The following is a 12750-nucleotide window of genomic DNA, read 5'->3' as shown; positions in this document are numbered from 1 at the left end:
ATCCGAGTGTCCTGCAAGACTCCCACAAGGTACTGAGAAGAGATAATTTATGTGGCAGTCACACACACATTTTGAGTGAATTCTAATCAACGCAAATTGTTACTATTCCCTACTGCTACCCGGAATGACACAAACAAAAATGTAGAACAAGGGAAGTGTTGTTTTGTCTCACAGATATGACAAAACTTTAACTAAATTCCAATTACAAAACCTCCACTGCTGAGGATGACGTGAGCCAAAGAAAACGGAAATTCCTAGGAGGTTTAGAGAGATGGTAATTAGCAAGTGTGAAGGGGGCACCTTTCATTTCATCTGCCAAATAAGCGGATTTTATATTGCAACAACTAGAAAAGGATAAGCACATACTCTCCATTCCCCACTTTTTTTTACAGTTATTTTCCAGACTTCAAGATGGTCTCAGCCGCTCTCAGCGCAGCAGAACAGAAGCAACAGGGAACAAAAATGTATGCTTTCCGTCAGCACGCACACACATTTTTCTCACATTACAAATCTAAAAGTTCATGCAAACAAACAAAAGCCTCTTGCTGTCTATAAAATGTACTAATTATGTGGCTGTTAAAGTTTCAGATTAAAACCAGTAATTTGCAAGTTTGTGGAACAAACAGGAGCACTGAAAGGAGCTTGCCTTCCACTTGGAGGGCAGAAACTCCCTCGTGGGGGATTATATTCTCCATGGGCACAGCCAGCAGGAAAACACTGGATTCTGCGGCAGACTAACTCTCAGGTACAAACTGCCCATTCACAGCATCAAATAATAGTTCAGGTTGGAAGGAATTTCTGGAGGCCATCCAGCACAACACCAGCTCAAAGCATGTCTAATTAGATCCAATTAGATCAGGTTGCGCAGGACCACATCCTATTGAGTGTTGGACATCTCCGAGGATGGACATTTCACAGCCTCCTCAGGCAACCTGTTCCAACATTTTGTCACCCTTGCTTCAGTTCAACAAGGAGCCCAACTCTACTGTTCTGCATTTAATATACTACCAGATTTTGCTGTTACAACCACCTGTCACTGTGACACTTCCTGGTTCACCAACTTCTCTGATGGAGGAGAACTGGATGCATTTTAAAATAGGCATGCTTACAACAATAGAGCAGGAACCAAACTAGATGCCAGTTCTTGCTTGGAAGTCCTGGGAAACAATGGTCAGTGTGCCTGCCACGTAAAACCTGCCATTCCTTGTTACAGACTGACTGTGGGATCACCTCACCTTTATGTAGGCCCAGCCCCAAGAAGAAAATGTTTATTTTTCAAGGTGTGCCATTTATTTTCTCATTGTCTAAAAACTTTAACCCCAAGCAATGAAGATAATTCACTAGATAAAATGAAATGGTGACCACATAAAGAATTGTTAATTACAGATAGATATTAGGAAGACTCTTTAGATGATCTTTCCTTTCAATGTTACAGGCCTTCACACATACTGACTACAATGCTCCTGTGCTGACCTTTTTGGTCATAACACTGCTGCCTTTTTCTTTTCTCCTTTTTTATTTTTTAATTCTGCTACTTTTGTTCTTTTTCTGCTGTATATTTTGTTAATACAGCTGCTTTCAGAGTCCTGCACAGCAAGGCAACACCAATGTGAAAGGCCACAAGTAGCCTAAACCCCTGAAGAATTTTATTTTTAAATTTCTAGATTATATAAAGCACATTACAGTGTTGAATTCCTACTCCTCCAGGAGTAGGAAGACCTCTGTATTTGGTGTGGAAACATAAGCCACCAGGTCTGTTGAAAAAAAATCAGAAGAATTACAGACAGGCTTTATATACACCTAAAAATCCTGACACTCCATAAGTGGCCTGATGAATTATTAGGTTACTCTGTGCCAAAGCTATGAACTTTAACACATTCATAGCTACAAGGTAAAGACAGAGAAAGCAAGCCCCTAGAAATCTTAATGCTTTTATGTAGATTTTTCTTTTAAATTCACAGTTTATTTTTTATGTTACTCTAGTATCGTTATTTGTGTATTGTGCATAAGCCTTCACATTCTGGTTACAAAACTGAATTGTGCATGAAATGTGAGGCTGCTCCGTACAAATGGTTACCAATCATCTATGGTTGTTATTACCAATCATCAGCTTGTTATTCCAGCTAATTAATATAATGTAAAGAATATTTAAAAGGAAGTGATCCATCAAGAAGTTACTGGGTGTTTCTGGCTTCCTATGATGTTATCTACAAGACACAAGTAAAAAACCAACACTTAAAGATACATAATTGGTGCAATTAGCAATTCATTGTTCTGCAATCTATGACTAGAGTTCCAAAGGGCACAATTACAAATACTGCATAGAAAAAGCACGAGCACCACAGTAAGAATAGCATCTTTGGACATTCACAAGTTTCACATTTTCTTTTAAAACCAGAGGTACCATAGACAAAACCAATCACAATATTCCCTTCTCCTCTTCTCCCCTTTTTCTATTCTTTCTCCCTTTGCCTCCAAAATAATTAGCTCCATTCCATAGCTCTGCATTCTACAATTTTAAGTTATTAGACTGTAATCTTATTGGAAGCCAAATTCAGTCACAGGTCAAGCATATGCAACTCTTCCCTCTTTACTGGATACGTACCCTGCAATACTCAAAACTACTGTTGTCCTTTTCCTGTCTATATCTGCCAAGACTACACAACTTTATGACACATGATGATAACCCAAAAATCAGTAGTAAATATTATTAAAGTCAGTCTTGTCAAACTGCATCAGTTGGGAGATAAATCCAGCATAAAGGGAAAGGGCCTGAGGATGTGTCCACACAGCATTATACCCCAACCACCGAATCCACATAATACAGTAACAAACTGGACTGCCACTCAGCCTCCAGAAATCCTACAGAACATTGCAAAACAGTCATTTGCACCGCCTGAGCACCACTCTTCCCTGCAACAGGAAAGCACTAGCAGCGGTCTTCTCACTGCTCCATTTCAGGTAACAGAATCTCTACAAAACGAGCCTAAAAAGGAAGAAATGCAAGTCATGAATACACTCTCCAATATGCCTTGCAAGAGCTGCTCCCTCAGGACCTGGATAAACTCTCTCAACTCATAGCTATGAATTAGATTCCAAGAATCTGAAACAGCATAAATGGGAGATGCAAACTATCCCTTGTACCTTCATTCATCATTCCTTGCAATTTACACTGGTATTTTTTACTTTGAACATACTTGGTAGACTGACTTTTTCCATTAAATAAGACTCTGCTACAAAGGCATCCCCACCTTACAGTCATCTTAAAAGATTTACCAGTTTACTTTGTTTCTTTACCTGGGACACACTGCTGTCCCAAGACGAGGATTTAGCAAAGCATTTCAACATGTGGTTAAGAGATCTTCCAGGGCTGGGGGTTCCCATATTTGGTGCCTGGCATTCTTGCACTTTACAGCAACAAGAGAAAGAATTAATCACTCACTGTACCCTGTCATTGTTCAGGAAAAAACCTATCAAGTTAGTATTTTAAAAGAATAATCCTTTTATCTCCTTGGATGTTTAAGGTGTTATGGAAAAAAAACAATTTATATTCGCCTTGCTCTTTTATATGGAGACTTGGAGACTACAGTGGTTAAAAGCTTCTGAAGTTGTATACTTCAAAATTAAATTATGACTTACGTGTTTGCTTACAACTGAAGTCAGATATATTGCTGAAGATGTTTGTGGTATCTCACAATTAAGTCCCCATAATCAGACATAATTGTAACACCTATTATGACCTGAAAAGCAAAGTTTAAAGGAACTAAGCAGCTCCAGTTTTCTACAATCACATGATATAACATCTGTTTTGGTAAAAAGTTGGAGATGCTTTTCTACTCTACATCTATAGTACCTGTTTTTGGCACACTATTAAGGTGAGAGAAAGCTTCATTTCACATAAAGAATGATACACAGATATGAAACAGATTAAGCTTATAAAACTGTGAATCTGCATATCACATATGATAATAATTTATAAGAGCAGATATCATTGCAGAGCAGATTGAAAATGCCCATGTTTCTTCTAGGAAGTTGTTGCCAAAGTAACTAGTGCTTTTTGTATGCTTCCAGACAAGCTACAACACAATGAAGAGGCTTCAGTTAACTTGGTCCACTAGCCTTCTAAATTTTGTCATGTAAGAGAAGCTATCAAAACTAAGAAAAGTGCAAAAATCTTAATAAAACAGTGAAGAAATATTCCAGGACACTTTTAGCTCAGTCACTAAACAAGTATGTGCTTTCTGGGCTAAGAACGGGTACGATAAGTTCAAGCTCTGAAGCACTATTTAGCTGTAGTTTTCAGAGGCCAGCGAAAAGCACAGAAGGAAACAATACACACCTGGCCCCATTCTCACCCATTCTCGCATTGAGAGGCAGCGCTCTAACCCAGCACAGAGGCCTGCCTTGCTTGATGGAATTCTGAATTTTCTTTGGTTTAAATGCAGCAACACACTTCAAGTGTTCTGAGTATTTTTAGACTTTGTTGGACTAAAATTTTCATAAACAGAGTCCATTATTCTAAACAGACCATATTCCAGTTGCTAAGAATTTAGTCTCGTCGGGCCCCATTTCCACCGCACATGAGTCTCATCTCACTGTTTCTTCATCTAAAGGATCCTTAACATAGCCAAAGACTTACGCCAAAACCTGACAGAGAGTCAGTCCAAATAAGATCATTATACTGTTTCCAGAATGTAATTAATCATTTCAATAACATCTTTCTACTGCTAGCTCCAGGATTCCACGTACAAATAGTACCTGAATTTGAATGCTTGGCTGTTGCTACCCCAAAGTGAAGCTTGAAATATGGTGTTCACCTCCTACAGGTTTACTGTAAGGATTGATTGCAACAGAAGGAAAGGGGAAGCAAAAATAGTACTTCATATAACTCACACCATTTATGGTACTCCCGACTAAGAGACTCAGCATTCTGAAGACACAGGATGAGATCATTGGAGATCTGATCCCAGCATCTATTTTGTGTCTCTACTGGACAACTCCGCTAACCAAAGTGACTGTACAGTAGCTGTTAATGTGGCTTGTAGAGCACCATTTGATACTGTCACCACATTGAATTCCTTCTTCATAGGTGTTGACACATTACGTCACGAAACTTTTGTAAAGCTTTGCAAAGTTACCCATTCCTGGCGGATAATATACTACACTATAAAAGAGGAGTCATCCTGGCAGCCTCTAGGCAGCACACATTTCGGATTTTCCAGTGGTTTACTTTCGTCTGTCAGATACTGACAGGAGGCAGGTCAAGTAGAACACAAAGTCAGGAGCTTCTGTCACATTGTGCTATGATGTCCTGCTATGCAGAAAAAATTATTCTTCCTTAGAGGGACATGCAACGTACCTCCAAAGCTTGCCACGTGGTTTCACATCAGCTCTCCTATCTACAATGCTACTTTGCCTACGAGAGTCTTATCGTACATTAAACATTACTAAAACTGCCAAGACAACTGATGAAAGGTGAAATAAAAAGAGCATACCAGTAGTCTGTTACTCAAATGGACAGCAGCTTTCTATCTTTTAAAAACATACGTAGCCCTTCTAGTGAGGAATTACATTTGAAGAGAAAAGAGGAAAGTGCAAACACTTATTTATACCGTGAAAGTGACAACGTACAATGAAACATCTGACTTCACAGTGAAACACAGTAACACTCACATGGTCCCTGACCAGTAGTTAACCAGGAAGCAGCTGTGCCTGCCCCCCCACCCTCCCCGAAGTACAGTGACCAACACTCCCATGTACGTGGATTTCATTCCATGCAATGGAAGCCTGCCTTCCATGAGTATTTTTGGAAACCAAACCCAGACCTGCAGCTAGAATATAACAATAGTGCCAGGCCTGAGACCCCGACCCAGCCATAAGGCACCAAAGCCCACTCTGCTTTCAGATACCCCAAGGTCTGCCCACCCCATAGTGCCATCATGTCGGCAGGGCTGAGCAGTTCAGTGGCTAATACTTTGTGTAATATTTCCACATCTCATTTCCTTACTCATTAGTTATTAGCAATTACAAGACTAACTCTGCCTCTCCAAACATCAATAGATGATTCAATATCTGACTTAATTAATAAAATACCTTTTTGCCAGGTAGTAAAAAGACATCTTACTGAATTCAACATCACTTTAGAGCTTGAAGTGAAGTAAGCGGGAGAAGGCAGCTTTGAGCTGCAAGAAAGTACAGGAAGCAGATTAGCTACGTAAAGACAGGAAAGAAGCCAGAGGCAAGTCTTACTGAGGCGCCCTTATTAAAACAAGTCTAGTTATTAACAGTTATGTATAATCAGGCTAGTTTCTAGTTCAAACCATGCCCACCATTAAGTTTAAAATAGCGAGCATATAGAAGTTTCAGTGCACTCCAACAATTCTTCCACCCCTCTCAAACGTGCAACATGACTCATGGCTCATTTTGTTTACTCTGTGTTTCTTAAGCAACTGAGGCAGCCAGTTCCTGTTCTCCACTACATCCAGGTAAGTCTAGCTTATCTCTGTTGACTTCATGGGTTTCACTGCTAGTTTACCCTGTTACAACTGAGAATAATTTAACAGATACCCAGATGTGCACTGTTAATGAAAGGCATCACACCGATCGTAGAAAGAACTTGGAACTTGAGTTCTAAGTTGCTCAAATCTTAAGAGACACACCACTTGTGTCAGACTTTCCGTGAATTATGTGGGAAGACCACCCCTGTTAAATGTCAGAAAATCAACTGTTCCCCTGTTGTGCACTGTAAGTAAAAACACCAAATTGTTACAGTCAAACTGGTACAACAGGTTTTCAACAATGTGTATATAATGCGTGACTGAAGTTCACAGCTAGCATGCTCCAATACTGACAACTCTCATGGATAAGCAAATGGGCCAAACTATCCCTCCTTTATATACCAAAAACCGAGATCAGAAAATATTGTAAAGATGATTTTGACCAGAAGTAATATCGAAGTGAAAGCATGCTTTCATTTATGCTCTCATATAAGCATCGTTCAATTCAAGAGGTCTGCTGTATACTTTTCCCTTAAGTATAGAAGATGAGAGTTAAATATACCAAAAAGAGGTAAAATAGAGACAGAATAACGAGACCATGGGAAAAAATTGGCAGTGTCCCACAATTAGTATGAGGTCAGTGAAATTTAATTATTGACCCAACATTATCTCTTAACACTGCAGTCAAAATTTAAGTTCACTTTCCTGAAGCTTTTTCAGAAATTATGCAACAGCTAATACAGGTGTGGCAGTGGAATCCCATCTAACCCTTCTTTATCCTGAAATAAAGAACAGGACTGTTACGGTAATAGCTCCAGCACAGAACTCACCTGTACCTGTTCAGCCTAACTGAACCTATGCGTGTCATTTCAGTGCAGACTTGCCTTACCACAGAAATACTTAAGCCTACAGAATTGTGCATAAATGATTTTGTGCATAGAAACACACAGAAGCCTACAGAAATTGTGCCTAGTCTGATCCCTGGGGATTACTGAAAACAACTAGAAAAGAGAAGTTTCTCTTCCAGGTACGGGTCAGATTTGCTAGTGTAACTCAGCATCACACTGGAACACTTGATGACTCAAGTTTTACTGACTTGTGAAGTCATAACATTGATAACAGGGCACAAAGGAATGTAATAGTCCAACCAATGAGTCCAAACAGAGTGCTGTCTGTTTCATGGTTTGATGGCTGCTGTTACAAGTGTGGATTTTTAAAAAGAAGGGCGCTGGTATCAGGCACAGCCCATGCCAAGAATAATCACTTCCATGTCCGTGTGTTCACGAAGACCTAGATGTAATAACTAGTTCTTATATTGCAACCTACTGTTATACAGATTTACTTATCTACTGCCCAAAGCAAACCTTAATTTATCCGACCAAGATTAGGCATAGGTGGAGTGACAGACAAAAACTGTAAATGACTATCCTTTTTATCATGCTGGAGGAGGAACACGCTATAAAACATCACGCAACAGAGAATTAAAGGAAGTCAAAAGTCGACGCACGATGAATAAGCCCGGCCGTGCCCACCTGGCAACAGAGCCGTACTGCCCATAGCGTTTGCCCTGGGGATCCTTCAGCTACAGCCCCGCGGCCTGTCTGTGCAACAGACAGTTATACAGACGCGGGCACGGCGTACCCGGGAACGAAGAAGGCAAGGCCCGAGGCCGACTTAAATCCAGGAGCGGCCGAAACCCGGGAATGCAGCTCCCGGGTCCGGCGCAGCCCCCGAAGCGCCGCCTGGGCTCCGGGGCCCCAACGGCAAGCCCCCGCCAGGCAGCGCCCCGTCCCTCCCGGGGCTGGGCGGCGGGGATGAGGTGGCCAGGCCGCGCCTCGCCCCCACCACGGCCGCGGGGGGCCGGAGAGAGACCGCTCGGCAGTGGCTGCTCCACCGGGAGGCAGCGCCGGGGCGAAGCGGCTGAAGACAGGGGAAGGGCCGCCGCTTCTCCCGTCCCGCTCTTACCTCCTCCGCCTCTTTTCCCAGGGGGATGCCCATGGCCCGGAGGCCCGTCTGGAGCTCGGCGATATCCACCCTGCCATCTTCGTTGAGGTCCAGCTTCCTGAAGAGATTAGCGTACCGGGAGTCGCCATCCCTGTTGCCGTCGCAGGCGGCCGCCGGCAAGACGAGGCCTCGCAGCAGCTGGAACATGGTGGGGGGTGGAGAGGCCGTGCGGTATCGGGCAGCGGGACGGTCGCCCCTCAGGCTTCCGCGGGCTTGGGCGCGGACGGGAGGCACCGCCAACGCCCGCAGCTGCCAGAGGAGGAGCCGGCCCGGACCCGCCTCAGCGGCGAAGGGGAGGAGCGCCCTCAGGGCGCTCCCCGCCCTCCCTCCTCCCTCTCGCCGCTGAGGCGGGAAAGGAGGCGCTGAGGGGAAGAGGGCAGGCGGCGGCCGCGGCCCCTTCAAGCTTGCCTCAGCTCTCCCTCTCCGCACTTCCACCGCCGTTCCCGGCTAAACGTTTCCAGCACAAGTAGAGAAGCACCAACGATGCTGCTAAATAGCCGGATTTGGACACTTCGGCTCATTCCAGGCGCCAGCCGGCTGAGATCGGGGCTGAAGCTGTGTGATGAGCCCCCTTGCGTGGAGAGCAGAAGGGCAGACTTCGAAAGAGCTCGGCTGGTTTGGCCTACCAGAACAAAGACTAGAAGAGGAAACTTCTCAGGGTTTTTGGTTTGTTTGTTTGGGTTTTTTTCCTTTTTTTGCTTCATAAATAAATCAGTGGAGTAAATGCAAAAGGACACAGCTGGAAAGAGGACAAAAGGATAGAAAACACCCACAAAGTAGGGTCTCTGTGAGAGAGCTGCAGTGGAAATGAGACACTGAATTGAGTCTTGCTCTCCTGGTGCACGTTCAGTCCATACACAACAACAGAAAATGCATTTCAGCCTTATAGCAGAGGCTTAGTAGCTTTGTTCAAGCATAATTAATAAAGCTAATGTGCTACATCATCTGACCATAGACTAATTGGTGTTTGAAAAAGGGCTAGATGCTGCTATGGCCTGTGCATGCAAAGACTACCTGATAGCATTATAGGTTCATTGGAACACAGAACAAGCCGTGTGGGAAGGGACCTCAGGGAGTCTGCAGTCCAACCTCCTGCTCAAAGCAAGCTCAGCCATGAACTCAGACCTCCAAGGATGGAGCACCTCCATGAACCCCACAACCTCCCCAGACAGCCTGCTCTGCCGCCCGACTCTCCTCAGGGGGGAAGCTTCTCCCCTGCAGCCCAGTCCAAGCCTTTCTCATTCTATTTTGTGCCTGGCGTCTGTTATCCCTCCCACCATGAAGGCCCCAGCCCCATTTTCTTTATAAAATCTCTGTAGGTACCAGGAAGGTGGAGACCTCCTTTTAGGTCCCCACAAAACCAGTTCTCCCAGTTGAGCATGTCTTTCATATATTGGGGAGCCCAGAACTGGGCTGCAGCATCTCAATACAGCCTAGTTTGTGCAGAGTAGAAGGGGATAATCACTTCTTCTCTCCATCTGCTGGCCATGCTCCTGTTAGTACAGCTCAGGATGTTGCTGGCCCATGCTCAGCTTGATCTCTGCCAAGACCCCCAGGTCCTTCTCAGCAGAGCTACTCCCTGTATTGTTGCAAGGGACTGTTCCTTCCTACATGCAGTACTTCACTTTTGTCCTTGTTGAATTTCATAAGGTCCCCATCACCCCATTCCTCCAGCCTTACTCCAGCACACCAGGTGGTCCCACACAGTTTGGGGTCATCTGGAACCTTGATGAGAGTGTGCTTTTCTGCTTGTCCAAATATAAACATGTTACTTTGTTAGTACTAACATTGTGCATTGGCATAGGCTGAGTCTGAACACACATTACTCCTTTCTGGAATAAGGAAAGTGAATGTTGCTGCGGTCATTGCATCCCAGCAATGTAATACTGCTAAGTACTATGGCCTTTGTTTCTGTTTTTCTACTCATACCATCATCCTTACATCTTTGTCTAACAAAGTACAGTGAGTGCAACATTGTCTCATCACAAATTAGAACATGCAAGTAATAACTATCTGTACTAGTTATTGAATAAAACAGAAATACAACATGAGTGGGCATGAAACAGTGCTACCTTAAGCTCCCATTGCATATCACTAGGTTTCAATATCCAGCATTGTCATTGTCCGAGGTCTTGATGAAGTACAGTTATTTTCTTATATGATGAATATCATACTAAATACTGTACTTATTCTCATTCATACATAGTGTTAATACACAACTCAGAAATTAACACCAAACACTTGAAGCATACACTTAAATTGACCTCAGGCAGTTTTACCCTGTATTATGTGCTAATGTCATTTAGATGTTCAACATCAGCTAATGATTTCCACGTGATCAATAAAGCTATATGTAAGCACTCACAGGAACCTGCAGGCATTGAGTATTAACTTTTTTCCTAGCAGCATAATGACAGACACCACATTTTGATCACCACTTCAGAGTGAGTATGTACATATGTCCTGGTTCCGGTGGGGATAGGGTTAACTTTTCCTGGTATTCCATGCCATGTGAGCCACGCCCACCCTGAGCTGCCGGGGGAGGGGGCAGGAACTTGCTGCTTAAAAGCTGGCTGGGGCGTCCCGGGTCCGGCCGGTCGGCGAGCGGCGGGGAGCGGCGGTCCCGTAATTGCGTTTGTATATTCCTCTATCCGTGTTGTTGTTGTTGTTTGCATGTTCCCTTTGCTGTTCTGTTAAACTGCCTTTGTCCCAACCCAAGAGTCTTGCCTTTTCTTACGATCCTTCCTGTGTTAGGAAGGCACGTGCGAGCGGCACGTGGTTCTTTGTTGCCATCTGAGGCTAAACCACGACAACATATTATATACACACACTTTATTTTTTATGAATTAAATATATCTATTGCTTCAGTGGCAATACATACAGGTTTGTGGACTGATTGAGTGTCTGCTATAATTTACCACAGTGTGGGTCAAAAGTAGTGTCTGATGGGGGATGACTGACTACAGTAAGAATTGGCATAAATAAACGATCAAGACAAAAGGAGAACCTGAATGGAATACTGTTATTTTTTCTAAAATCTTGTAGCTGTCGTTAACAACTGTGAAGACTTAGTAGTCCAAAATTCAAGGTAAAAGAGGAAGAGATGCACTCATTCTTCCTGAAGCAACAAGGAAGAAAAGCTAGTTTTGGCAGGTTTGGCTTTCGTAAGCGCATCCCACATAGTTATCATTTATATAGTGTGTACCATACTGGTAGGAGTTGTGTAGGAAAAGCAGGCCACAGAAAACAGACAGATAATAGAACTTGATAGTTAGACAATTCATATTTGCAAATAGATTCTGCTTTGATTTGTGTGCATGGCAGAAGGTTGGAAGAATGGTTTGTATTTCATTGCTCCAACTTTTTATCTACAATGCAACGGTGAAACTCATTTTTCATTGGGCGGTTCCAGATTTGCAGCGGTCTACCTGGAAATGGAGTATAGAGCTGTACAGAAGGTTTAAATGCTTTGACTTTAGTAAGACTGGCTGATACCAATAAGAAAAGTAGGTAAGAGTCTCATATTTTGCGTACATTGATAGATGAACTATTAGATACACATCTGAGGAAACTATTCCCCTTGAAAGATACAGACACTAGTTAGGCCTAATTAACCTACTGCAGTGAAACTTGAGGCAGTGACCACAAATGCAATTCCAGAACTCTGCCTCATTTACATCTCTAACAAGAAACTCTTTCCTATTATTTGGAAGCTAGCACTACCAAAACTATCATTTATGCTAGAAATGGTCCTATATGACAGGTTTTGGGGCTGTATCATTTATACAGTCCTTTGTTAAAAAGGAGTTTTGAGTAGTCCATCATCTTGCACTCCAATTTTTACCTTACTCGAAGGAACTGCATAGCCACAAAGGACATCGAAGTCAAGAAATACCTTTGCCCAAGATATGGATCTAAAGTAATATTTTTTTAATTCTGTAACATATAATTTGTATTGAGTATTATTAAGGCTTTCTGATATCAACACTGATTAGTAGCAGAACATAAAAAACATATCAGAAAAATATATGCATTTAACTTACTAAAAGAAGAGCTTTTCATTAGTATATATATCAATACATGTACATTAAATGTTTAAATCACATCAATACTATCCACTTGGAGAAAGTACTATAAATATCACAAAACCTCAGAGGCTAGAAGCAGACTTGATATATTTTATTATTAGACTAAAAGATAACTCAGCTGAATTGCATGATTCAGTGTCTGCTCTAGATACTATAGCTCT

General features: G+C 42.6%; 1 protein-coding gene across 7 annotated transcripts in view; it reads right to left on the bottom strand.

The window, feature by feature from the left end:
* The window catches only part of SLC25A24 (solute carrier family 25 member 24), a 40216-nt gene extending 31383 nt beyond the window's left edge, over positions 1-8833 (bottom strand). For 4 of the 7 annotated variants that reach the window (XR_012588661.1, XR_012588660.1, XR_012588659.1 and 1 more), the window contains exon 1: positions 8463-8781. Coding sequence is in view for 1 of the 7 variants with exons in the window: in XM_074597378.1 (XP_074453479.1) it covers positions 8463-8648 (186 nt within the window). In the remaining 6 variants the exon portion in view is untranslated. Of the gene's footprint in view, positions 1-8462 lie in introns of all 7 variants that reach the window. The other 3 variants (XR_012588663.1, XM_074597379.1, XM_074597378.1) reach the window with 2 other exon arrangements.
* Between the last annotated feature and the right edge of the window lie 3917 nt (positions 8834-12750).

The sequence above is a fragment of the Larus michahellis genome, chromosome 8 (genome assembly GCF_964199755.1).
Source record: "Larus michahellis chromosome 8, bLarMic1.1, whole genome shotgun sequence".
Lineage (NCBI taxonomy): Eukaryota > Metazoa > Chordata > Aves > Charadriiformes > Laridae > Larus > Larus michahellis.
Note: the sequence above shows the minus strand (reverse complement) of the source record. Positions and strands in the feature narration are given on the sequence as shown.